The sequence below is a fragment of the Mustela nivalis genome (assembly GCF_964662115.1).
Source record: "Mustela nivalis genome assembly, chromosome: 7".
Classification (NCBI taxonomy): Eukaryota; Metazoa; Chordata; class Mammalia; order Carnivora; family Mustelidae; genus Mustela; species Mustela nivalis.
Window position 1 is genome coordinate 38229298 of NC_139026.1, and position 26806 is coordinate 38256103.

The 26806-nt window shown below is 38.2% G+C and overlaps 1 protein-coding gene across 4 annotated transcripts in view; it reads left to right on the plus strand.

Moving 5' to 3' along the window:
• The window catches only part of PPP1R12A (protein phosphatase 1 regulatory subunit 12A), a 141915-nt gene extending 138182 nt beyond the window's left edge, over window positions 1-3733 (plus strand). For 3 of the 4 annotated variants that reach the window (XM_082742788.1, XM_082742791.1, XM_082742790.1), the window contains one exon: window positions 1543-3733. In XM_082742788.1, the coding sequence (XP_082598914.1) occupies window positions 1543-1629 (87 nt within the window). In that variant the 3' untranslated portion in view covers window positions 1630-3733. The remainder of the gene's footprint in view (window positions 1-1542) is intronic. The other variant, XM_082742789.1, reaches the window with a different exon arrangement.
• The last annotated feature ends 23073 nt before the right edge of the window (window positions 3734-26806 follow it).

A 26806-nucleotide genomic window follows, 5' to 3' on the forward strand; every position in this document is an offset into this window, starting at 1 on the left:
GCATCTGCAGTCTGTGAACCTATAATTTATAGTTTCATCATTTCTTCTTGGTAGAGCCAGGCAGGTGTTTTTGTATTAGTAAGCGTGTCTTAAGCTCACTTTTACAAATTAATGCCATTGTGTCTGAAGCTTATCATATAACTGTTAATTATGCATGGCTTCTCAGAATGTTAGAAAGTGTCACTAATGATATATTCCAACTGATAAACTACAATAAATTTAGGAAATGATTTAGGGATTTAAAGACTTGTCTGCACTTTTGCAAGGCTTGTGCACTTTTTTGGCTCTACAGATATTTTAGGGATTAAATATTTAAATATAATTTTAAAATTCTTTATTAGAAAGAAAATGGAACATAAGCAGTATAACATTTGACATATAATTAATACATTGAAGCTGAAGATTAAGCATGCTTTACCTATTTTTCAAAATAATACCATTTTCAGTGAGAACCACTTTAGTTAATATTCACTCAGTTCTTTATTACAGAGGTATCCTAATACATAAACTTACTGTATTTTATACCCATATATTGTGAACACAAGAATTGATTGGTTCCACATAAAGTTAAACTCTTCATAAAGATTTTGCTTAACGTAATTTTGCCAAGTAGAAGTTACATGCTTTTATCTAATTTTACAACCAAGTACATTTTGATAACTGAGGAGAGATATTAGAAAGATATTTTAAGTACCTTGCAAATTGTGTTTTAATGCCCAAAATATAAGCTGTTCCACTTCCTAGCAAATCTGGCAGATCACATATGATTTAATTCATTCTTAGTGGAAAATCCAGTTTACTTGTAACATTTCTACCCCCTCCTTCAGTTTGACTATAAAATAGAAAATAGATGATGTGAAGATTTGAGGATGTGGAAATGTGTTTTTTTGTTCCAAATACTGGTGGTTTTTTCAGTGCTTAGATATTTTCACAAATACAGACTGACTACTTTGGCTTATACTCTCCTAATAATAGTAATAATTATTATAATTTAATGAGCATCTGTCTTGGATCACACATTGTACTACCTGCTTAAACTTGGTATTACAGGTGAATCCTTTAAGGAATTTCAATAATTTAGAACAAGTCTAACTTCCTCAGAACTTTGCTAAATAGGCTGGTTTCCTTGTGGAATAGTAGTAAGTACTATGGATTGAGATCTGATGTAAATAAAGTAAAAGGCCTTGGTTTAGGTGCTGACAGGAAGTCTTAGAGGAACTCCCTTTGAGAGCCCATCCTAACAAAAACAGGCTTCATTTTCTTGGCTGCTCTAATATGGTGTGCTTGTGAGTCATAATAGCAAGTGATTTAGTACATTCCAGTTGTTAACTTTGGGAGAATAAACTTTTAATTCCATCATTTATTAAACTAATTAGCTTCACAAATCAAGTTTTTTCTTTCATATATGTTCTAGCCACTAGAAATTTATATAACTGACAAAGCTTGTTCATGTGTCTTGTGGTGAAAACGTAAAATTTATTAAGAATAACATTGTATGTTCTTATTGAAGTAAAACTTTTCCTTTTATTTTTCTTCTCACAGATGTTACCAGACCTAAAAGCAGACAACCAGAGGCTAAAGGATGAAAATGGGGCCTTGATTAGAGTTATAAGCAAACTTTCCAAATAAAAAGCAGCAAATAATGGAATTGCACATATTAGCAACCCAGTGGACCATAACTGACAGTCACTGGAAGCCTGGGAAGAATCCTTGGAGACTGTCATTTTTGGATATCCTGCCAAATGCCCTCTTATCTAGGAATTTTGTTTAATTTTCTGGTTTTTTTTTTTTTTCCTTGTGTCAAGACCATTGTTTCATGTTAATGCAGCTGCTGAGAAGATTTTTTTTTTAATGACTGAGAAAACTTGTTTACAGCTCCAGCATATAAGGAAAGTGTTCAAGGCCAGATATGCCTCAGATATTTAACCAGTAAGCCTTAGTTGTACATAAATACTTTTGTGTCAACAAAAACTTTGAGCTTTCACAGAAGACAGTTATTCAACATTTTTTGATGTGCCACAGTTTCCAGTTTTTCGATATTTAATTTTTTGCTTTACATCTAAGTTTGGGTTTGTATTTTTTTCCTTCTAACTCTTCATGTGGCAGACTCTTCTATGTTTTCACAGCTTTCTCATTTACAGAAAAGAACACTCATTCTTCGGATACCATTGTTATGTATTAGGATCATGCTGTTTTGTCTTCCACCTGAAACTGAACTGCTTGGTGGAACATTTGCTTTCACTGTTTGTGCAATATGCATTTATTTCTTATATGAATGCTTTAAAGTCAATTGAGATTAGATTCTTTTAAGTCCTGTTTTCTGCCTTCATTGGTCACTTCTTTGTTTCTGTTTTTTATTATTGTAGTATAAGATGTTAGATTCTGTAATCTTCACATTCATTTTAGCAGGTACTGAGTAATGCTGTATATATAAATAAGTGTATTGTTTTGATTTTTAGACCACCACATGGCATGCTTGAGAATTTCCTTATTTCAAATGTCTGTTAATGCAAAGTAGGCTACTCCATAATAGTGTTAAAACAAAATTTGCTAACAATGTGATATAAAGACTTTTAAAAGTAGCACATTATATGGAGCCCTATCTTTACAAAAGTTTTCTACTGTAAAGTGCTTTTACTTTTATTTCCAGTTTTCATTTGATAGTATTCAACCACAATTCAAGTTGCATAAGATAATTGCTTCACATTTCACATACCTATATTTATCTGAGTGCTGTCTAAAACTGTTGTGCTAGCCAAAGTAATGCTATGAAATCATTTGCAGACTTAACCCATGAGTTAATGTTAAATGCACTGTTTTTGCCATGTGAAGAGGCATTGACTTTGATACCACCATCATGTTCAGACCATTTTATACATTTCAGTGGCCTTTTTAAAAAAAAAAAAAAAAGAAAGAAAGAAAAAGAAGAAAAAAAAACAGAACCAAGTACATAGTGAAGATGGCTTTTATTTGGACAAATAGCTTTTATATTTTCATCAAACCATGCAAAAAACTATTACATCTTTCTGGCACATAACTGTCTCCTTAACCACTGAACAGTTCAGCCATTTGAATAAATTGTACATCATAAAGCTTATAGTAGCTAATTGTATTATGGATTGTATTGTATACTATATTAAATGTGAATTTGTACCCCTTCATTTTAAAAGGTCATTGTGTTCTACTGCCTATTTTAGATTACTTTGGGGCTGGGATAGGGTGTTTTGGTAAGCAGGATTTTAAGTCCTCTTTCTCTTGATTGGTTTTATGAAGATATAAGGTTATGCTCTTACTACCAAGCTCAGGATTCTTGATTTTTAAAGGTACAAGGATAGTTATGGGAATTTTATTTTTGGTTATATTTGAACTGTATGAATGGTGGGTCTGAATATAGAGAATTTCCATGGTCTTATGTGGACATAAAATATACAGATAATTGATCAGTTTGAGTGACTGCAACATGTTCTGGTTGCACAACAGTTAGGCATGCTAAGGATTATATTTGTGAAGTTTGGATGCCTGTGAAGAATGATTAAATACGTGTTTCTAATATTTTAGTGTTTTGTATTTAGGTTATTTATTCTTTGTATCTAAAACTGAACAGCTACTGTGCTATATTGATTTTATTGGTAGTATTGAGCAGACCTTGTTTCTGCATGAAACTAGTTGCAAAACCCACTATTTTGGAAATAAAAATGTATTTTGACATATACAAATAAAATGAATAAAACTATTTTAAATGTGTGACCTTTTACTGAAGACATTTAAATTTGTTCTGAGATATTTAAATTCCGCATGGGTATTTTTTCACTAATTGCTTTACTTGGATTCCAGTTTGGATAATTTCTGAAATTGTAATATTGTGATAATTTGCACAGCATTGTACATGCACATCTGTAAATGCAGTCTTAATTGCCATATTTATGCAATCTGTGTACCAATTTGGACAAATGTTTATATATTTTACATAAAGCTGTCTGTATGCAGAATCTGAGAACTAGTTTTTTTATAATAAGTGGGTAAAAAATAATAACAGTAAGTCTGAAGATAGTAGATTTGTAGCGCAAGATTTCATTTACATAAACATTTTGTGGTTTCTAAATTAAACATGTGCTTTTTTTCTTAGCTGTATACATGGGCTTGGGAATACATATAAAGATAATATTCCATTGAGATGTAAACTATTAGTTCGTTCTTCAGCCTAGGTTTGTCCAAAGTTCAATCCCCCATCTACTGACACATCCATAACTATGTAACTATCATAGGCGGCACTTTCAGTTTGGGAACTTTGGTAGAGGATGTGTAGTAAGCCTATGTTTAACTAAATTCAACAAGAACTGAATTCTGTTCTTTCTGTTTCCAGTACTTTACCCTATGAGTGTTCACAGATGAAAGATACTGCTGCTATTTGTCCTCCATAAAAGAATTTCACATGCCAGTAGTTCAAAGCCAAATGAAAAGCAGCTATCGAACTGTGTTGGAGAGCATTCCTATAAAAAGTAGATACTCACCAATCCATTAGACTACTTTATTCTTTCGCTTAAAGGTTTATTATCACCTAGTCTTTCCTGGCTAATTTGAAACAGTCACGACGCACTCAGTGTCCACACTCACTGAGTCTGCTGTCGTAAAGAAGCAAATAATCCAGAAGGCCAAATTCTCTCTAGCCTAGGACCATGTATTTCCCACAGGACATAATAGCCCTGTGGTTTGTCCTTCACTCTGCTTCATGCTAAGCAGAATACAGAGCAGACCCTATTAACAATTATTAACTATCCATTAGTGAAAACCTTTGGCTGTGAAGATGAAGGCTGACTAATAAGCAATCTTCACTGGTGTCCACGTTGTACACGGTATGTGGGCTCTGTGAGTATGCATGTACAACGGGTGTAATGTGCAGTCCAAAAAGGATTTGTTGGTAAAGAATAAAATTGTTTTTCCTATTTATCTCATAACTCTAACTAAATACATTTCTTGACTTTGATTTTGGAAAGGTTCTCTGGGGTTAAGTGCTGTGTAAACAACAGATTGCTCTTTCTCTGAGGTAAGTGACACAGAGTGTCGTATTTCTGTTCCTTGCCTTCAGAATGACCAGATGACAAAGTAATAAATTTAAAAACATAGGAGTCAGAAGTTTAAGATTCTATAATGTAACAATAATAATTCTCTAATCACTGTAATTTTATTACAAGTGTTTTAAAGTTTATTTTAAGTAAGCTTTTTTGAGCCAGCCTGTCACCACTTGTCATACTTGAATCTCAATAAATATACAGGTTACAAAAATTAACTAGATTTTCATTTTAAAAGGCTAATGAAAAAGAAGGGGGAAATGTTTAAGAATCATAAATATTAGTAGATTTTGTCCTGAATAATATACAGTTAATAGGGCCTGTACTTTGTGCTTTTCTGTCTGGGAGACTGGTAGCAGAGAAAAAAAGAAATTACCTTCTCCCCTTCCTCACATTCTGTTTTTCTTACAGGTCTGATTTGATACAAATCCATTTCAGTTGGATATCTCATTTGATCTGTACAACAGGCTGCATAAATAAAGTCTGTGTCCATTTTATAGGTGAGAAACCTGAGATGTATAGATCATTAACTGATTTAACATTCCAAACCTAATACAAAGCAGAGCTCTTACCCAAATTTGATTGTAGTTGGCATTGTTTTTCCCATCTTTTTTAATTTTTTTTTTTAAGATTTTATTTATTTATTTGTCAGAGGGAGAGCGAGAAAGTGAGCACAGGCAGGCAGAGGCAGAGGGAGAAGCAGGCTCCCTGCTGAGCAAGGAGCCCGATGTGGGACTCGGTCCCAGGACACTGGGATCATGATCATGACCTGAGCCGAAGGCAGCTGCTTTACCAACTGTGCCACCCAGGCGCACCCCCTCCCCCGCCCCATCTTTTAATCCAGGACTTTTTCTGCTATTATCAGTTAGTTTAGTTTTATTTTTTATTTGCATGAAATTGCAGAAGTTACCTGCAAGCCTATTTCATATGTCTCAGCTTAAAATAAGGACAGCGTTTCTTGATTTTTTTTTCGCATTCTTTAATTCTACATCCTCATCCCCACACTCACTAAATTTCTCATCTCCTTAGAACCTGTTATTACTAAACCATTCTGCCCTATAATGGGATTTTTTTTAAATGAATGCTTTAAAGTTCAAGCAGCTAGTTGATGCCCTGATGCAAATTCTAACTATCTGGTAGACCATCAAGTTTTTAAAGATAACTTCACATACCCACATGCGAAAGAACTGCATACTTAAAAAATAGACATTTTTAGTTGGTGATTGGAGCTTAATTCCCAACTTTTTTATTCCCAAGTAAGATAGGCAATATTAATAGTGCTATGGTTTTAGCAGCATATTTTGCTCCCCAGTGAAAATCTGTGGGATGTCAGTATATAACATGAAAATTGTATTTACATTAACCCAGATATGACCTCACCCCAAAGGAAAGTACTCAAAATAAGCCTAAGACAGTAGCATGACAACAGCATGATTTTCTTACTTGTTACTTAGATTCTATGTTTTTAAACACTTGACAAGAAAAGAGTTTTGAATTCATTCAGATCTCCATGTAAACCTTAGTTTCACCACTTTATGACTGTGTGGCACTGGTCAAATTAACCATCCGGGGTCAATTTCTTCAGGTTAATGATGTATCTGTATAAAGTGTGTTGAATACTTGTAGAGTTCAGTAGATATATGCTCAAAATTGCAATTATTATTACTTTAAAGAGATTACAGTGACTTTCTGAAAGTACTAATATACTTGGGAATGGAATTTATTTTTGTTAAGATTGTTTGATAATGTCAGCATATTTCCAGAGAAGCTTGTAACATTTTTTAAAGATCTATCCATTTATTTTAGAGAGAGTGGAGGGAGGGGCAGAGGGAGGGAGAGATCCTCAAGCCAACTCCCTGCCGAGCCCAGAGCCCCACATGGGACTCAATTTCATGACCCTGAGATTATGGCCCAGAGAAACTTGTAGTAGTTAAAATTTTAATTGTTTCTTCTTAGAATATATTAAAATAAAATTTTGGAATGATTTACCGAGTTACCATAAACAGCTGATTTTTTACTCTAGGGTCAATAAGAAAGATATGTAAGAGGTGGATTTCAGAGGACTTCCTTCAACCATTGCAAAGAAGGAAAAGGTACACCTCTCTAACCATGCCACATATGTGCCAACAGATTCCATGGACACTGGCTCTAGTGGTGTAAATCTAATCCATTATGGATTGCAGTTGCTGTTAGCAAAGAGGTATGGGGGAAAGTGACAGAATTTATATATATGACATGAAAATTTATTTGCCATAGAAGAGGCAGGTGGTAAGTATGGGCCAGTAAATGTTTTAATACTTGTAATAATTGCTAACTGAACATAATAAAAAATTAATTTTAAAAAAACTGCTATTCAATAGTTGTTTTCCTTAAGATTTATAGTTGTTGGAATGTCAGGATCATCACTAATTTTGGATTCTTTTAAAGTTTGCATGGTGCTTTTCATAAGATGTCCTCTGGTCATCTCGGTTGTTTATTAACCTTCAGATCAGACTAACCTTGTTAATGATGTTCTGCATAAGAGCTGTATTACTTTATTTATCCTTTGTCTGAAATTTATAGTCCTGTCTCTTATACTTAATACCAGACTATACATCTATCTAGTACTTGCTTTACTGTAACCAGCAGTAGAAAAACCAGAGGGAAGGCAGCTAAATTTTACTATTTTCTGTGTACCACACACTGTACTTATCTTGGTTTTGTGGTTCAAAAAAAAATTTTTTTTAAGCTGTTTCTTTTATTTTGCTCTAATGTGAGCCCCTTGAAAGAACAGGGTCTTTTTCATTTTTGTCTCAGCACTTAGCCTAATGCCTTACACATAGTCAGTGTTTGCTGAATGTTTTAAAAAAGGAACAAGTAGGGCACCTGGGTAGCTCAGTGGTTAAGCCTCTGCCTTTGGCTCAGGTCATGGTCTCAGGGTCCTGGGATCAAGGCCCTCATCAGGCTCTGCTCAGTGGGGAGCCTGCTTCCCCCTCTCTCTCTGCCTGCCTCTCTGCCTACCTGTGACCTCTCTCTCTCTCTCTCTCTCTCTCAAAATAAATAAATAAATAAAATTTAAAAAAAAATAGGAACAAGTAAACTCAAATAATTAAATTCTGATATACACACTTTGTGGAAGAAGAAATCTCAGCTGACTTCTAGATTTAAGTTTTTTTAAGCTACTAAATAACATTCTGATTCCTGCAGACTTTCAGTCATTCAACAAGTTCTTGTTAGCATTTACATGCCAGCCATTGCCCTATGTGGTGGGCACCCACTTAGAAGCAAAGCAGGCAACAACAAAATCTTGCCTTTGGAGGTTACATTCAAATAGTGGGAAGATTGAAAATAGGCAAATGCACTGTGATAGAAGATAAGAGCTATGGAAAAACAACAAAACAGGATAAGAATTTCCGGGGATGAAGGAGCAGAGAGCTGCTTAGAGAAGGCCTCACTGAGAAGATGTTTGAGGGGCACCTGGCTGACTCAGTTGGTAGAATATATGAGTCTTGGTTTCAGGGTTGTAAGTTCCAGCCCCACCTTGGGTATATTTTTACAAAAATAAAGTCTTACACAACAAACATAGGATAGCATTTGAGCCAAAACTGGAAGAAGGAGAGGAGGAAAATACCACCGGTATCCGGGAGAAGAGTGTTTTCGCAGGGAGCAAGGAAAGCAAAGACCCTGAGATGCAGGCGTTCTCGAATGTCTGACTTACAGGCTAGTGTTCCAGCCACGTGAGCAAGAGGAGGAGGAGGAGAGGTCAGAGAGGCAACCAAGAGCTAGATTAGGGACTTCATTTAGAGATGTACCGGCTCTGTACTGTACACTAGCCTTGCTCCTGAGTGATAGACTTGCTTCAACAAACTTACTACTTTATTTATGCCCTTTTGCTAACAATAACTTGTCACTCTTTATAATACAAGCCTGTATACTATTTTTTATTTTAAAAACTAGATAATAAATTTTGAATTAGAATAATTATACTAGAAAACTTAGACTAGGTCTCCTAGAGGGAAACTTAAGTAAATGTAAAAAATTTGCTAAGACTCCTGGCAGCAAAGTTGGAAATGGAAAAACATTATTATAAATGTCAATACTATATAAAAGAAGCACATCAGTTCTTTGGGCAAAATTAATATTTTAGGTCAGTTCTCAAAAGAATTTTTCTCATCGGTTTTACCATTGGTATGTATACCTATTGCATTATCCTCATTTGTGGGGTTTGTTCATTTGTTTTTTGGTGGTAGTATTTCTTTCTGTTCAGGTGGTCAGTTCTCATTTCTGCTTTCGATACCAAAATCTAGATTGTAAAATGTGATTCTATAATTGCTAAAATGTTCCCAAAGGATCAGATTACATGAATCCCAGTGTGTAGTATCCACCATCTTTCTTGTCCTAGGACTATCCCAGGAATGGTTAGCTTAATCATTTTTCTACCACAGTGGTTCTCAAATAAGAGTCACTTGGTGAGCTTGTTCAGACCCAGCTTGAGCCCCATTCCTACTTCTGACTCAGTATTTAGAGTCTTGAGAGGGACCAGTGAATTTGCATTTCTATCAAGTTAACCAGATAATGCTGATACTGCTGGTTGAGGAACTGTATTTGGAGATGGATGGCATTACATACATGGACAGTATCATTTGTCCATCTCCTGAATGAAAGTACACAATTTGAAAGTAAAGTCCCCTCTGAGAAACCAAAATGTAGGTATACTATATTAATAGTTAAAAGGAGATTATAGGGGCGCCTGGGTGGCTCAGTGGGTTAAGCCGCTGCCTTCAGCTCAGGTCATGATCCCAGAGTTCAGGAATCGAGTCCCACATCGGGCTCTCTGCTTAGCGGGGAGCCTGCTTCCTCCTCTCTCTCTCTGCCTGCCTCTCTGCCTACATGTAATCTCTCTCTGTCAAATAAATAAATAAAATCTTTAAAAAAAAATAAAAAATAAAAGGAGATTATAGAGATACTAAACCTTGAGTAATACTAGTGGTAGTTTAAGAAATCATATGTCCAATCATAACATATACCTGGGCTGAGGAAAAGGACACATGCAAAAAAAAAAATGACATACAGTTTGCCAAGAAATCAAAACGGGCGCCTAGGTGGCTCAGTTGGTTAAGCAGCTGCCTTCGGCTCAGGTCATGATTCCAGCATCCTGGGATCGAGTCCCACATCGGGCTCCTTGCTCAGCAGGGAGCCTGCTTCTCCCTCTGTCTCTGCCTGCCATTCTGTCTGCCTGTGCTCGCTCTCTTCCCCTCTCTCTCTCTGATAAATAAATAAAATTAATAAAAAGGTTCTGGCTTCAGCTCAGGTCATGATCCCAGGGTCCTTGGATTGAGCCCTGTATTGGGCTCTCTGCTCAGCGGGAAGCCTGCTTCCCCCTCTCTCTGCCTGCTTCTCTGCCTACTTGTGATCTCTCTCTGTCAAATAAAATCTTAAAAAAAAAACAACAACAGAAAAGGATTTTTTTTTTTTTCCATGAGAAAAGCAACTTGACAACAGTCCCATACATTTGGTCAGGAAATCTTTAAAAAAAAAAAAAAAAAAAAGCCCAAGCTACCTGCGTTACATAAAGCACCTCATTAGCACTACTCAGCATGCTATAGGACTCTACCATGTTTAAACATGTATCCATTTTTTCCTGCATGGCCTAAGTGGCTAGCTTTATAGGAATAGATGTGCAAATCTCTATCAGAGTTTAAATTGCCATCCTGAGACCCAACAGTGTCAGCATCAACAGGGAAGTTAGTAGACATGCAAATTCTTGGGCCCCACCCCAGACCCAATGAATCAGAACCTGAAGATGAGGCCCAACAGTCTTCAACAAACCCTCCAAGAGATGATGATGCAGCATGCTTCCAGCACAGTTTAAAAACTTCAGACCAGTAGTTCCCAGAATTTGAGAACTACTGGTCTGAAGTTTTTAAATCCAGATAACCTGGACTGAAATTGAGTTAAATGTTGTTTTTTTTTTTTTTAATTTCTCTTTAGACTTCATTGGTGGAAATTTAAAAGAATGATCACGAGGGAATAAGGATTCTCTAGCTGTGCTGAGAGCATGCTGCAGGTTTCACTCCCTCAATCTGAAAAGTACTGGGAAACATTTTACTCTTGAAACTGGATTGGAAAGGGTCATAATCGGATGAATTAATCTGAAGTGGAGCAGATCCACCTCAAAGGAAGAAAGCATCCCCTGTAGTGGATGCCTTCAAAAGGAACCCAACAAGAAACTTTTGTTTGGAGAAATAAATGGCTGTACTGTAAAATGAGTTTATTCAGTCCTTATAAAGTTACCAGTACAGCCCCAGTCTACCTCAAGGTGAGGTACAGAATCACTAAGAAAAACCACACCCTTGAAATCAGAAATCCAAAGTCTAAGGTTGAGGCTGAGAACCCTCCTCTGCCCCCTCTCCACTCTCCCCAGCCTTCTGGCAACCACCAAATAAGTACCAAGTAACAAGAAGAGAAGAACATGGAGAGACCCTCTCTGAAGCACAAACTCAAAGAGAAGACTTAAAGGAGAAGTAGAACAGTGAGAAAACCAATCCCCACCCGAATCACAAGGAAAATTCAGTACGATTTAAAACATGAGACATGGAAAGTAAACATAGCAGTAACAAGACAAACCCAGCTCAGTTCCAGCGGCATTGACTCAGCCCTCCATAGGCCTGGCAAAAGAAGGGGTGTCACTTCCAATAAATACTATTTGCCTCAGTATCTACTGTTCTATACATTATGTGCAGCAAGCAAGTACAAAATATGGAATAGAAACTTTTTAAAACCCCATCACCAAGAGACAAAGCAATCAGAAGAACCACACTTAGCTATGACATGGATGGAATGACCAGATAGTAAATCTAGAATAATTATGATTAATATGTTAACCTAAAGCAGAAAAGGTAGGGAACATGAATAAACAGAGAAGGAAATTCAGCAGAGATACAGAAGCTATAGAAGAGTCAAATGGGAAAGGGCAGTCCATGGTGATGAGGTCCTGAACTCACTTCCTCCCAGAGATGTAGCAAATCGATAACTACATCCGGAACAATTCCCTCTGAAAAGGGCCTGAAAAGTAGCACTCCAGAACAAAAGATTAAAGGGCCACATCGAGACTGGTAGGAGAGGCAAAGATAAGGTCTCACCAAATATCCCACCCCAGTACAGCAACCCAAAATCAGGAGGGGTATGATGAAGGCTGAGCTTCTCCCTGAGGACTAAGGATTCATGCCCCACAGCAAGCACCCCAACCTTTGGGACCTTCATCATAAAGTTGAGTACCCCACACGGGGGGATACTTGGGGTCTTTTGTGGTTCCATTAGCCAAACCAGTGTTGAGAAAGAAAGAAAGACAAAGCTGGAAGCATCATACTGTCTGGTTTCAAATTCTATCACAAAGTTTAGTAATCAAAACAATATGGCACTGGCATAAAGCCAGACACATAGATCAAAAGTAGAAAATAGAAACCCCAGAAATAAGCCCATACACATACAGTCAATTAATTTATGACAAAGAAGGATATATAATACAAGAAGAACAGTCTCTTCCAATTATGTGGGAAAACTGAACAGCCATATGCAAATGAATGAAACTGGACCACTGTCTTACACCATATACAAAAAATTAACTCAAAATGTATTAGAGTTGAGTGCAAGACCTGAAACTGTAAAATTCCTTGAAGAAAACATGGGCAATAAGCTCCTTTGCATCAATCTCAGCAATGATTTTTTTTTTATCTGATCCAAAAACAGGCAACAAAAGCCAAAATAAAGTAATGGGATTATATCAAGCTAAAAAGCTTCTGCATAGCAAAGGAAACCATTAACAAAATTAAAAGACAATGTACTGAATGTGAGAAAATATTTGCAAATCATATATCCAACAAGGGGTTAATATCCAAAATATATAAATGCTAATATATAACTCAACACCCAAAAAATCCCCAAACTCCAATTTAAAAATGAGCAAGTTGGGGCACCTGGGTGGCTCAGCTAAGCATCTGACTCTTGATCTCAGCTCAGGTCTTGATCTCAGGGTTGTGAGCTCAATCTCCATGTTGGGTGTAGCGCCTACTTTAAAAAAAAGAAAAAATGAGCAGAGGACCTGAAGAGACTTCCCTTCCCTCCCTCCCTCCCGCCCCTTCCTTCCTCCTTCCCTTTCTCCTTCCTAGCTTTTTCTTTTTCTTTTTCTTTTTTCTTTCCTTTTCTCTTCTCCTCTTCTCTCTTCTCTTTTCTTTTCTTCCCCTTCCCTTTTCTTTTCTCTTCTCTTTTTTCTTTTCTCTTTCCTTTTTTTTTTCTTTTCTTTTCTTTCCTCAAGTGCTACACCAACATGGGGCTTAGACTCAGGACCCTGAGGTCAAGAGTTGCATGCTCTACCAATTGAGCCAACCAGGTGCTCCTGAATAGACATTTTTCTATAGAAGACATACAGATGGCCGACAGATGCATGAAAAGATGCTCAACATCACTAACAAGGAAATGCAAATCAAAATCCCAATGAGATACCATCTCACACGTGTTAGAATGGCTAGTATTAAAAAAAAAAAAAAAGTGTTAATAAGGATGTGGAGAAAAGGGGACCTCTGTGCACGGCTGGTGGGAATATAAGTGGTACGGCCAGTATGGAAAACAGCAAGAAGTTTCCTCCAAATTGTTTAAATATAACTATAATTCAGCAGTTCCACTACTAGGTAATTTATCCAAAGAAAACAAAAACACTAATTCAAAAAGATATATATACCCCTATGTTTATTGCAACATCATTTAGAACAGCCAAGATATGGAAACAACCTAAGTTTCCATTGATGAATAAGTGGATAAAGATGTCATTCATGTATATAATATATACAGTGGAATACTGCTTGGCCATGAAGAAGAATAAAAGCTTGCCATTTACAACATGGATGGACCTTGAGGGAATTATGCTAAGTGATAAGTCAGAAAAATACAAATACCACTTACATGTGGAATCTAAAAAATAAAACTCGGGGCGCCTGGGTGGCTCAGTGGGTTAAGCCGCTGCCTTTGGCTCAGGTCATGATCTCAGGGTCCTGGGATCGAGCTCTCTGCTCAGCAGGGAGCCTGCTTCCCTCTCTCTCTCTCTCTACCTGCCACTCCATCTACTTGTGATCTCTCTCTGTCAAATAAATAAATAAAATCTTTTAAATATATATATAAATAAATTAATTAAAAATAAATAAATAAAAAATAAAACTCAAAGATACAGAGAATAGATCTGTGGCAGCTAGAGGGGAGGAGGATTTGGGAGGCAGGCAAAATGGATGAGGAGGGCCAAGAGATACAAACTTTCAACTATAAAATAAGGAGGATATAATGCACAGCCTGCTGACTATGGTCAATAATATTGTAGGGCATACTTGAAAGTTGCCAAGTGAGTAAATCCTAAAATTATCCTACATGGAAAAAAAACTTAATAACTGTATGGTGGTGAATGATAAATTAATTTACTATAATGATCATTTCAACAGAGTATACAAATATCAAATCATTATGTTGTTTACCGGAAATAATATGTTATATGTCAAGTATACTTCAATTAAAAAAAGAAATTTAAAGAAAGAACATTGAGGTGCCTGGCTGGCTCAGTTATTAGAGAATGCGACTCTTGATCTTGGGGTCATGATTTCAAGCCCCACATTGGCCATAGAGCATAATTTTAAAAAATAATAAAAATAACAACAACAACAACAAAAAACCCTCACATGGAAAAGATGGAATGAAAAAACTATAGTAACAGATAGGAAGACTGCCTAGTGACTGATGTGAAGACATATCAGTAATCTGACACAGCCAAAGAAAGATTGAATAGAAGATAGGTCGAAAGAAGTTATCCAAACTGAAGCTCAAAAAGAAAAAAAGAGAGAGAGAGAGAGAAAAAAAGGCAATAACATACCCCACCAAAGCTGTGGGACAGTATCGTATAGTCTACTGTACGTGTCTCTTCCCAGGAGGAAGAGAGAGATGAATGGGACAGAAGAAATGTTTGAAGAGATAATGGTCAAGAAATCTTCAAAATTAATGAAACATACGGAAACATAGTTTCAAAAAGCTCAGAGAATGGTAAGGAATTTTTTTTAATCTAGATACACTACATTCAAACTGCTAAAAACCAAAGACAAAGAGAAAATCTCATTAACAATGGGGAAAAATAAGATGTCTGTATACAGAACAAAGATGACATGAACGCAGTTTTCTTCCATTTTATATAAAGTGAAATAATACTAACTTGTAGCAGACTGTCATAAATTAGGGATGGATATTGCAGTTCCTGGAATAGAGTTTCTCAAATGGGGCTCATCTCTGCAAGATGTTACTAAGTGTTTTGTTAGAGATCATGGTTTAATGAATTGCCTGAAACAAGCAAAGGCCAAGAGATGTTAAATGTTGGTCTCAGCACTGGGCATGCCCAACAACAGTGGAGTGATCTTTAAAGTGCTAAAATTAGAGAGAATTGATGGATCTAAATTCTGTGCACAATAACAAAACCATGTTTGAAAAATAAAGAGGGCCGCCTAGGTGACTTAAGTCAGTTAATTGTCTGCCTTCGGCTCAGGTCATGGTCTCAGGGTCCTGAGATCGAGCCCCACATCAGGCTCTCTGCTCAGCAGGGAGCCAGCTTCTCCCTCTCCCTCTTGCTCCCATTCTCTCTCTCTCTCTTAAATAAGTAAAATCTTTTTAAAAAAATGCTTTTTCAGAAAAAAAAAATTGGAAAATTCAATAGATCTATACTGCCAAAAAAAGAAAAATAATGTTGAATTCAATAGATCTATACTGCCAAAAAAAGAAAAAAAAAATGTTGAATTCAATAGATCTATACTGCCAAAAAGAGAAAAAAAATGTTGAAGTTCTTGAGTCAGAAAGAATAGGATATCAGAGAGTAGTTTGATCTCCACAAAGAAATGAAGAGTGAACGAAGGCCTTAAAATGTACATAAATATAAAGAACAATGTACTTCTATTTAAAGCTCTTAAAATAATTGATGGCCTAACCAAAAATAAGAACAATATATTGAGGGTTTTTAACATATGTAAAATAACAGACCAATAACAATAGTACGAAAGACGGAAGCCTTTTAGTGTAAGATTCTTAGAGCATATGTATTAGTTATTATGTGTTTTTAACATGTCCTCAGTTCCGGGTTTAACTTAAGTTGAAAAAGTTTAGTTAAGTTGAAAACTGTAGTAAATTGTCCTTTGTTTTCCTATGAATGACAGAATCTTCTTTTTTACAGAAATCCAAAACTTGTCTAGGGGCAGATAAGTAAATCTCGTCTTGGTGTACAATCAGCCTGCCACTCACAAATCCTCAAGCTGAGCAGAAGAAAAGGACCTTCCCTGAGTCACACTTGCCTGGAAGGGGGGGTAAATACTTTTGTTCTGCAGTTCTTCCACGTGGTTTCACAAAACCAGACACTGGGTGATAGTCCTCCTCTCTCTCAAACCCAAGCAGCAGAGGAAACATTTCAAAATTCCCCTTTGCAATATTTCCCCAAAAATTCCATTTCCTTCAAAATCCAAGCAGCTTGTCAATTGAAATCAAATCCTGTCCTATGATTCTTGCAGAGATTTTTTTTCAACAGGTTCATAGGATTAGGGAAAAAAAGTGTTTGCTAAGGGGGCTCATTTCCATAACTGCTTCATTTCAAAGTCCTGAGCAAACTCTAGTCCTCTCTTTTCCTGAAAGTACTTGTAAGTCTCTTAACCTCAAACACCCTATTGAGAACTCTCTCTCTGCTAAGCCCCTAGGTTTCTGTATGTAGCATGGGATGTATGCGCTCTTTTGTCCACATTTTGAAACAGTTTCAAAAAAATTCTTAAGTAAATTAGTCTTTATTTAATAAAGGTAACCATTTTTTTGTAGCATCTTTCCAAATTTCCAAATTTCAACCCAAGCGCCCCTCTTAAGAGTTTTTAACACAAACAGCTCTATGTAAAGAAAACAGTAGGGGCGCCTGGGTGGCTCAGTGGGTTAAAACCTCTGTCTTCGGCTCAGGTCATGATCTCAGGGTCCTGGAATCGAGCCCCACATCGAGCCCCACAGGGGACTCTCTGCTTGGTGGGGAGACTGCTCCCCGCCCCCGCCTGCCTCTCTGCCTACTTGTGATCTCTCTCTCTGTGTCAAATAAATAAAATCTTAAAAAAACAAAAACAAACCAAAAAAACCACCATACAGTATATTGTGACATTAATACCCAGTCTTTTTTCTTAACAGGATGCTGCAGCCAACCATTGATAAGGCATCATCAGTTCAGATGCCAACGCGAGTTCCTTTAAGATAGACCTTTTGTTTTCAGATATGAAGACAAACATTTAATACAACTTGGCCTCTGCTTGTTTCAGGCAGTTCATCAAACCATGATCTCTAACAAAACACTTAGCAACATTTTATAGGAAACTAGCTTCCATAGAGCCCCAGTTGAGAAACTCCCCTCCAGGAATTGCAATATCCATCCTTAACTTATTATAGACTCCTAAAAGTTAATATTATTTTTTAAAATGTTTTATTTACTTATCTGACAGAGAGAGAGAGATCACAAGTAGGCAGAGAGGCAGGCAGGGGTGAGGGAGGGGAGCAGGCTCCCTGCTGAGCAGAGAGCCAGATGCAATGCGGGGCCACCCACATGCCCCTACAAGTTGATTTTATAACACTTCATATAAAATGGAAGAAACTTGCAACAGTTTCTCTCATTTGCCACCTTCTAGTCCTTGTGCTATCTGCATTTGATATCTACTTATTTATAAATACAATACTATGTTGTAATTTTTACAATAATAATCAATTGTCCTGTATAAAAATTAAGAGGGGGAAAAAGTTGGTGTGGTCAGCAGAAAGATGGCTCCCCCAAATATGTCATGTCCTAATGCCCAGAAGTTGTGAGTAAGTTAGGTTACATATCAAAGGGGAATTATGGTAGCAGATTAAATTATCAATGCTAAACAATCGACTTTAAGATGGGGCATTATCTTGAATTATCCAACTAGGCCCAAAACAATTTGAAGGGTCCCTAAAATGGAGAAAGAAAAGGCAGAAGAAAACCAGTAGAAATAGCAGCATGAAAAGGACTCAGAGTGGCATCGCTGGCTTTGAAGATGGGGCCACGAGTCCAGGAGGGCAGCGGGCCTCTAAAAACTGGAAAAACAAGGAAATGGATTCTGCTCTATAAGGCTCCAGAAGGAGCATAGCTAACGCCTTAATTTTAGCTCAGTGCAGCCCATTTCAGACCTCTGACCTTCCAAGTCGAAGAGAGTAAATGTGTCTTATTTTTAGCTACATGTGGCAATTGGTTACAGTAGCACTAGAAGTGTTTTACACTTTTACAGAAACCAATCTAGATAGTGTTTTGTATTTACTTTTTCAGGTACTCTTAAATTCTTCCTGTAGATAAAAATTGTCCTATCATGTCATTTACATTTTTTTTTTATTTTTTTTTAAGATTTTATTTATTTATTTGAAAGACAGAGATCGCAAGTAGGCAGAGAGACAGGCAGAGGGAGAGAGAGGGAAGCAGGCTCCCTGCTGAGCAGAGAGCCTGATGCGGGACTCGATCCCAGGACCCTGGGATCATGACCTGAGCCGAAGGCAGAGGCTTTAACCCACTGAGCCACCCAGGCGCCCCTCATGTCATTTACTTTTAACTCAAGGAACATCTTTTATGTGTTCCTTGTAATAGAGGTCTACTGGTGATAATTCTCTCAACTCTCTTTTAGCTGTATGTTTTTATTGTCTTTAGTTACCTTTCATTATGGAGATGATTTTCTCTAGATATGGAATTCTAGTATGACTTATTTTTTCTTCCATTCAACTCTTTGAAGTTGTCATACAATTGTCTTCTGGTCCCCATTGTTTCTCGTAAAAGAAATATTTTTTCGTTTTCCCCTTATGTGTATTTTTTCCCTTTGGTTGTTTTAAGATTTTTCTCTTCATTTTTGGTTTTCAGCAGTTTGGTAGTGTGTAAGTGTGATTTTTTTGTGCTTTTGCTGCTTGGGGTTCACTGAAATTTTCAGAACTATAAGTTGGTATTTCCATCAAATTTGGGGAATTTTCAGCTACTATTGTTTCAAATATTTCTTCTTCCCCATTGCATAATTTCTCTCTTACCCTTTTGGTTTCCAACTGCATGCATGTTAGGCTGCTTGATATTGTCTAACAACTTACTAAGCTTTGTTCTATTTTCTTCATCTTTTTTCTTTTTATTCTTCAGATTGCATATTATTATAGATCTTCTTCAAATTCGCTTATACTTTTGCCATCTCCATTCTGATATTAGACCCATCCAGAGAACATTTCATTTCAGATATTATACTTTCCAGTGCTAGAATTTCATTTTAGTTTTTTTTAATAGTTTTCATTTTCTCCTGAGATTCCTCCATTTGCTCACTCACTATGGTTATCTTTTGATATAAGTCCTTGAAAATATCTATAATAACTGTTTTAAATTCCTTTAAAGTCATGGGTCACCTCAGGGCCTCTTTCTATTGATACTTTTTTTCTCTTATCTTGGGTAATGTTTTCTCACGTCTTTACATGTTTCATTAAAAAAAGAAAAAAATTTTAAAATCTTTTAGTAAGCTCTACATCCAAACATGGGGTTGCGCTCACAACTCAAAGATCCAGAGTTGAATGTTCCAACAGCTGAGCCAGCCAGGCCTCCTACATGTTTAATATTTTTTATCCTAAACATTGTAGACAATACATGAATTTATCTTCCTCTGAAGGATTCTGATTTCCATTCTAGTGGGCAGCTAAGTTACTGATACCTTTATTGGCTGATGACTTTGAACTTGTGTAAGCTTACTTTTTATATTTTTAGGATGGATCTATGTCAATTTTATTCTTAGTTCTAGAGCAAATCTTTAGTCCCAGGAAATAGTCTTTATGCCAGAGGTGTAGCTCCTTTTGAGTTTTTTTTTTTTTTTTTTAAAGATTTTATCCGTTGATTTGACAGACAGAGATCACAAGCAGACACAGAGGCAGGCAGAGAGAGAGAGAGGGAAGCAGGCTCCCTGCTGAGCAGAGAGCCCGATGTGGGACTTGATCCCAGGACCCTGAGATCATGACCTGAGCCGAAGGCAGCGGCTTAACCCACCGAGCCACCCAGGCGCCCCTCCTTTTGAGTTTTGATTAAGAGCTTGAGATGTTTACCAAGCCCTTCTGACTTGGTAGGACTATGCTCTGAATGTCTGTGTTCCCCCCAAATTCACATGTAATCCTAACATCAAGTGTTATGGTATTAGGAGGTGAGGCCTTTTAGAAGTGAGTAGGTCATGAAGACAGAATAGTCATGAGTAGGTTTAGTGCTTTTATAAGAGAAATCCCATAGAGCTCCTTAGTCTCTGCCATCAGGGTGGATATGAGAAGTCTGGACAAGGGCTCTCACCCCACCATGCTGACACCTCGATCTTGAACTTTCATCTTTGGAATGGTAAAAAATAATTTCTCTTGTTTATAAACTACTCAGCCTGTGATATTTTTGTTACAGTAGACCAAACGGGCTAACAGCAATATTCAAAGTCCAGACTCTGTCTCTTCTATCTTGGCAACAATGGAAATCTCTGCTCTGTATTTTCTAGCTGCTCTTTTCCTGCTTTGTTTTGTTTTTTGTTTTTTGGTTTTTTTTGAGACCAGGGATAATGAACTCATCCAAAGGTTTAAAGGAAATTTGTACATAGATTTTGGGACTCCCATCTCAGTGAGTCTCATTTCCAGAACTTTCCGCCTCAATTTCCAGTTGCTCTGGCAGCCTGGAACTCTGTTCTCTGATACCTTCAGTTTAGTTCTAACCACCCTCTAATGCACTCGATGGGGAAGGCCCTCAGAGGTAAATCTGTTTATTATTTTTTTTTAATTTCATTTATTTATTTGATAGACAGAGATCACAAGTAGGCAGAGAAGCAGGTAGAGAGGGAGAGGAGGAAGCAGGCTCCCCGCTGAGCAGAGATCCTGATATGGGGCTTGATCCCAGGACCCTGAGATCATGACCTGAGCCGAAGACAGAGACTTAACCACTGAGCCACCCAGGTGCCCCGTAAATCTGTTTAAATATGCATCTCACCAAGTGTGGTTTCTTTTTTCCAGGGTTGAGTCCTCTATAGTGTAGGCCTGCCAACGTTTGTTTGCTTTCCAGCAATTTTTCATATTTTGCCCAGACTCCATATCGTTACCTGTGGGAGGCTTAGTCCAAGATAAGCTACTCTGCCATTACTGGAAGCAAAATCTCTGTATCATTTTAATAATTTAAAAACTAGCCTTTAGAAAGGCTAGAACAGGGGCACCTCACTGGCTCAGTCAGTAGAGCATGTGACTCTTGATCTCAGGATTGTAAATTCAAGAGATTACTGGGGGAAAAAAAAAAAGATTTTGCCTCATTCTCTCCAACTCAGACACATGCACCTGCTGACCCCTGGTGGGTACACACTCACATGCACACTCTCATACCCACACTCACACACGCAGGAGCACATGCACAGATCATCCCACACCAAAGGCATTGGCGGACGGAGCAGGAACATGCTCGGTCGGCATTGCAACCCCCCAACCTTGCAATTCATTTGTAGTCTGACCCCTAAACCCACACCTCTCAGTGCCTCCCCAAAAAAGTGCCTCCCCTCAAAAGGCACACACACACATAAAAATTAATTAGAAAACTAAATAGGTTAGAACAAGTGGAACAAACCATAGCATATTTCCTAGAGAATAGTTTTATAGGTAATATCCCCTATTCTCTGAATTTTCTGTAATGCAGTTTCTTACGGTTAAGCATTGTTTTTAAAAGATTTTATTTATTTATTTGACAGAGAGAGATCACAAGTAGGCAGAGAGACAGGCAGAAAGAGGGAAAGGGGGAAGCAGGCTCCCTGCCAAGCAGAGAGCCCAAGAGCCTGGCTTGATCCCAGGATCCCAGGATCACGACCTGAGCTGAAGGCAAAGGCTTTAACCCACTGAGCCACCCAGGCGCCCCTGCTCGCTACTTTTTACCAGCACTTAGCCCAGTACCTGGCAATAAGTGCCCAGCAAATATTGGTTGACTTAGACAATTGTCTATGGGTTTCTTTCCTTCTCATGCATAATAATATATTAAGTACATACTCAGCACTTAATATATCCCTATTTAATAAAGGAAAGAACAAGGATTTATTCATCAGAGATAAATAAATGTGACTGGTGGGAGTTTGTGTGCTGAGTAACTGGGCATGGTATTCAAACTTTCTGCCGATTGGCTCCTTATTCTCTCCTTTCCTTCCCCAAATAATTTATTGAGACCTACTATGTAGAGGCCCTGGAGACATGAGGGTCCACAAAATGAAGTCCCTATCCTCAGTGACTTAGTTTATAGCCTAGTAGGGACGATAGACTATTAACAAGTAAACAAAGCAGTAAGCCCTGCACAGAAAAGCCAAAATAGAGGAAGTGGGTCGTAACTGGGTATGGGGTGACTCTTCCAGATGAGGCGGACAAGGAAGGCATCTCTGAGGAAGGACCAGAGAAAAGTGACAGCTGAGCTGCACGCGCGTCTGTGGAAGGAGTGGGATTCACAGAGGGGATGCCAGGGGCAATCCTGAGACAGGAACAGACGTCACGTGTTTGAGGAAGAGAAAGGAGATAGTGAGTTAGAGCACAACTAACCAGGGTAAAGCGTGGTAATAAACAGAGGGGGAGAGCTAAGGAGGCGGGAATTGCAGGGTCTCCGGAACCAGAGGGAGGTCCCGGGATTGTATCCCATGTATGCTGGGAAGATTCGGAGCATGAGAGCGACATGATCCATCTTGGTCTCTCTTTCAGCGTTGACCGAGCTCCTGCTCTAGGCCAAGTGCTGGGCCAGGCCTGCTTCTCCCACCGCGCGGGGACCGGCCCGCCTCCGTGCTGCAGCCGCACTAGCAGGCTTGCACCCTTGGGCCCGGCCTCAGAACCCCTGCGCCGCCCCCCAGGACCTGCCGCGGCTCCTGCGCAGCGGTGGAGACGCGGCGGCCGCATCCTTCTGGCGAAGCCTGATTTTCTCTGGGCTCCCACGGCTGTCCTTTCAGCCTCCGCCACGGGGGTTATAATCGGCTCTGAGTACATCCATTCCTCCCGCCAGACCGTAAGTCAGCAGCACATCTTATTTTTGTCAAAGGCCCTGAAATGAGTCATTTCTTCCCTTTACGTTTGTATAAATTGAGTCCATTTTAGAGGCTATTTTAAGCGTAAAAGAACAATATGTATGATATGCTAGGAGGTAAAAACGAGCTCAGTGACATGGGTCGCGGGGGGGGGGGGGCATATTCGTTGAAGCTAACGAAAAAAATATAGCAATATATATGTTTAATGAAGCATTTTATCATTCATAAAATTTAATAAAAAGATTTAGGGAACGTCACAGAATCTCAGAATTAGAATGGATCTCTTGTCTTTTTAAAAGGTCAGCTTCTCCTTATAAGGCCAGATGAATCCCTGGGCAAACAGGCTAGAGGGTCACCGGACATCCAGGAGGAATGACAAGCCAGGCTGGAGGAGAGGGGGTGCTAGTTACCGCCACCGTGGAAAAAGACTCCGCATTCACGCACCACAGGCATCTCCCTGCAGGGACTTGTGGTCCCGGCCGTGGAGCTCCCACGTGCACATCCCCTACATGTGCTCTCTTTCCTCTACCCCTGCAGCTGGGGGACGGGAGCCTTTGGAAGCTCCTCTACCCGCTTCCACACTCCTTGGAGTGACCGTGGAGCATACATCTAAGGAAACGCACTTCACTTCTGAGGGTTTCCCCTGCCGCCTTGGTACATGCAATACATGCATTAGGACCCCAGGCGAACCCACAGCTACTGGGAGACACACCCCAAACCACGTGAATGAATGAATGGTTAAGTAGCTAAAGGGCATAGTATATCTATACTATAGAATAATAGTAGATATAAATAGGCAATAATGTAAATTTGAAAAAGGAAAGAAAAATGTTGAGGTGCTTTAAGTTTTTAAATTATCTATTTGGAAAAGATAAGGAGACAAAATATATTGAGTGACTTACTTTTTTAAGATTAGGGTTTTTTTTGTTTTTTTTTTTTTTTTTTTTTTTTTTTTTTTTTTTTTATGAGAGAGAGAAAAAGTGAGATGGGGAGGGGCTGAGGGAGAGGGAGAGAGAGAAGTCCAACCAGATGGTGCACTTGAGTGTGGAGCCTGACTGGGGACTCCATCTCATGACCCTGGCATCACGACCAGGCTGAAATCAAGGGATGCTTAACCTACTGAGCCACCCAGGTGCCCGCATTCAGTGGCTTAGTAATGTTAAGTTATATTTCAAATGGCAAAGCTATATAAATAGGCATACTTAAGAATTATTTCTTACATATAGTCATCAAAGTTTTAAAAGCTTATTTTAAATTCTCATTATAATTTTACTTTAAATATTGCCAGATTTTCTTAAAAGGGCTGAATTTGCCCTTTACCAATATGCCAACAGTTTTTTTTTTTTTTTGCTAGTCCATCAATACACCACTGAGTTTAAAAAGTATTTATCTATAAGCACAACTTATTGATGCAAGAATATGTTGGTATTAAACAGTTTTTAGGGGTCCGAGAGGTAGACACTACATCTTAGGACTGACATTTTAGCATATTTAGATTCCAGATATTGGAAAGTAAAAATTTCAGAATGGATAGTCAGTCTTGAAGAGCACCTTGAAATTATAATCTGTGTTCATTTATACATCTTTGTAAATGTTAATAGAAAGAGGAGTATTGGGCTGCCTGGGGAGTTCAGTCAGTTAAGCATCTAACTCTTGGTTTTGGCTCAGGCGGTGGGATTGAGCCCTAAGTCGGGCTCCATGCTCAGCACTGAGTCTGCCTAAGATTCTCTCTCTGTTTGCCCCTCCCCGTGCTCTCTAAATAAATAAGCAAATAAATAAAATATATTTTTTAAAGATTTTATTTATTTATTTGACAGACAGAGATCACAAGTAGGCAGAGAGGCAGGCAGAGAGAGGAGGAAGCAGGCTTCCTGCTGAGCAGAGAGCCCGATGCAGGGCTCGATCTCAGGACCCTGAGATCATGACCTGAGCCGAAGGCAGAGGCCTTAACCCTCTGAGCCACCCAGGCGCCCCTAAATAAAATATTTTTAAAAAAGAAAGAAACAAGCGAGTATTTTCTCAAATCTTGGTACAAAAATCTCTTTCGACACCACCACTATTTTTTTTTAAGATTTTATTTATTTTCAGAGAGAGAGAACACAAGCAGGGGGAGCAGCAGGCAGAGGGAGAAGCCAGGGAGCCCGATACAGGACTTGATCCCAGGACTCAGGGTGATTGAGCCACCCAGGAGCCCCCACCACAATCATTTCACATCTGGTTGATACCAATCCTAAAAATAGAACTGCTCTTTTTGTAGCCTACATACTTATTATTCCCTTAATTCTTTAAAAAGCTATGTGTTGGCTCTTAACTAAGAAATTTGTAACTGCAAGTTAAAATGGAACAAGTGAGTTTCACTCTCTTGTAATTATTAGAAGATTTAAAAATATGTATCCCCAGGCACAAAACCTACTTGTTATAATTATGTATAATAATAGATTCTTATTGCATTAAGAATTTTATGTGAATCTTATTAAAAACAGCTCATGACTTCTTTGCTAATGCAAGTCTGTGCTGCCAGTAAAAGCAAAGACCATGGGAAAAAACTTTGAATTCTTTGCTGATTGCTTTACTAAATATTATCTAGGAGTCTCAAAGAAAAAAGAAATGAACATTTCTTAATCACCTACTGTGTGCCATGTGTTCCCAAGCACCTTATGCACAGTGTGTATGTGCGTATCATATATATATATATATATATATATACTTTAATCCACATAACATATATATGTATATACATACATATAATTTAATCCACATAACATATATATGTGTGTGTGTATAGATACACACACACACACACACACACACACACACACACACACACACACATATATATATGATTTAATCCACATAGCAAGTGTGTGAGAGGCAGTATCATTCCAGTTTACAAGAAGAAACTGAAGTCATAAACGAACTCAGGGCATAAGCCAAAAAGCCAGGATTTGATTCAGCACCCATTCCACTTCATGCAGCTTCAAGAAGTCAACATAAAAGGTCTTGGGGGCACCTGTCTGGCCCAGTCAGAAAAGTATATGATTCTTGACTTGGGGGCTGTGAGTTTGAACCCCCATGTTGAATGTAGATTTTACTTTAAAACAAAATCTTTAAAAAATTTTTTTTTAATTTTAAAAAGCCTCATAGACTTTCTTCAAAATCTATTTTGTTCCCACCTGTCTTCAACAATTGATATGATCTGTTTTAATTGCAATGATCCTAAGGTATTCCAATAGTGTTCAGATTATTTTTTAAGTTTATTTGTTTATTTGACAGGTACAGTGAGAGAGGGAACACAAGCAGGGGGAATGGAAGAGGGAGAAAGAGACTCCCTGATGAACAAGGAGCCCAATGCCAGGGCCCATCCCAGGACCCGGGACTGTTACCTGAGCCAAAGGCAGATGCCTAACGACTGAGCCACTCAGGCACCCCTCGATTTTTTTTTTAAGGAGGAAGTAGCTTTAATTTAGCAGTGGGTAACTTACATGAAGAGCTTAGCATCACTTGAAATAACTAATGAGAGATACCCATAAAGTCCGTCTCTGATCCTAACCCTTGGAAATGGGCCACACTTGTATCACGTGTTCTTAAATAAATCTTTTTTGTGTTGGCAGTGTGAAAATATACCTCTAGTCAATGGTTAAAAAA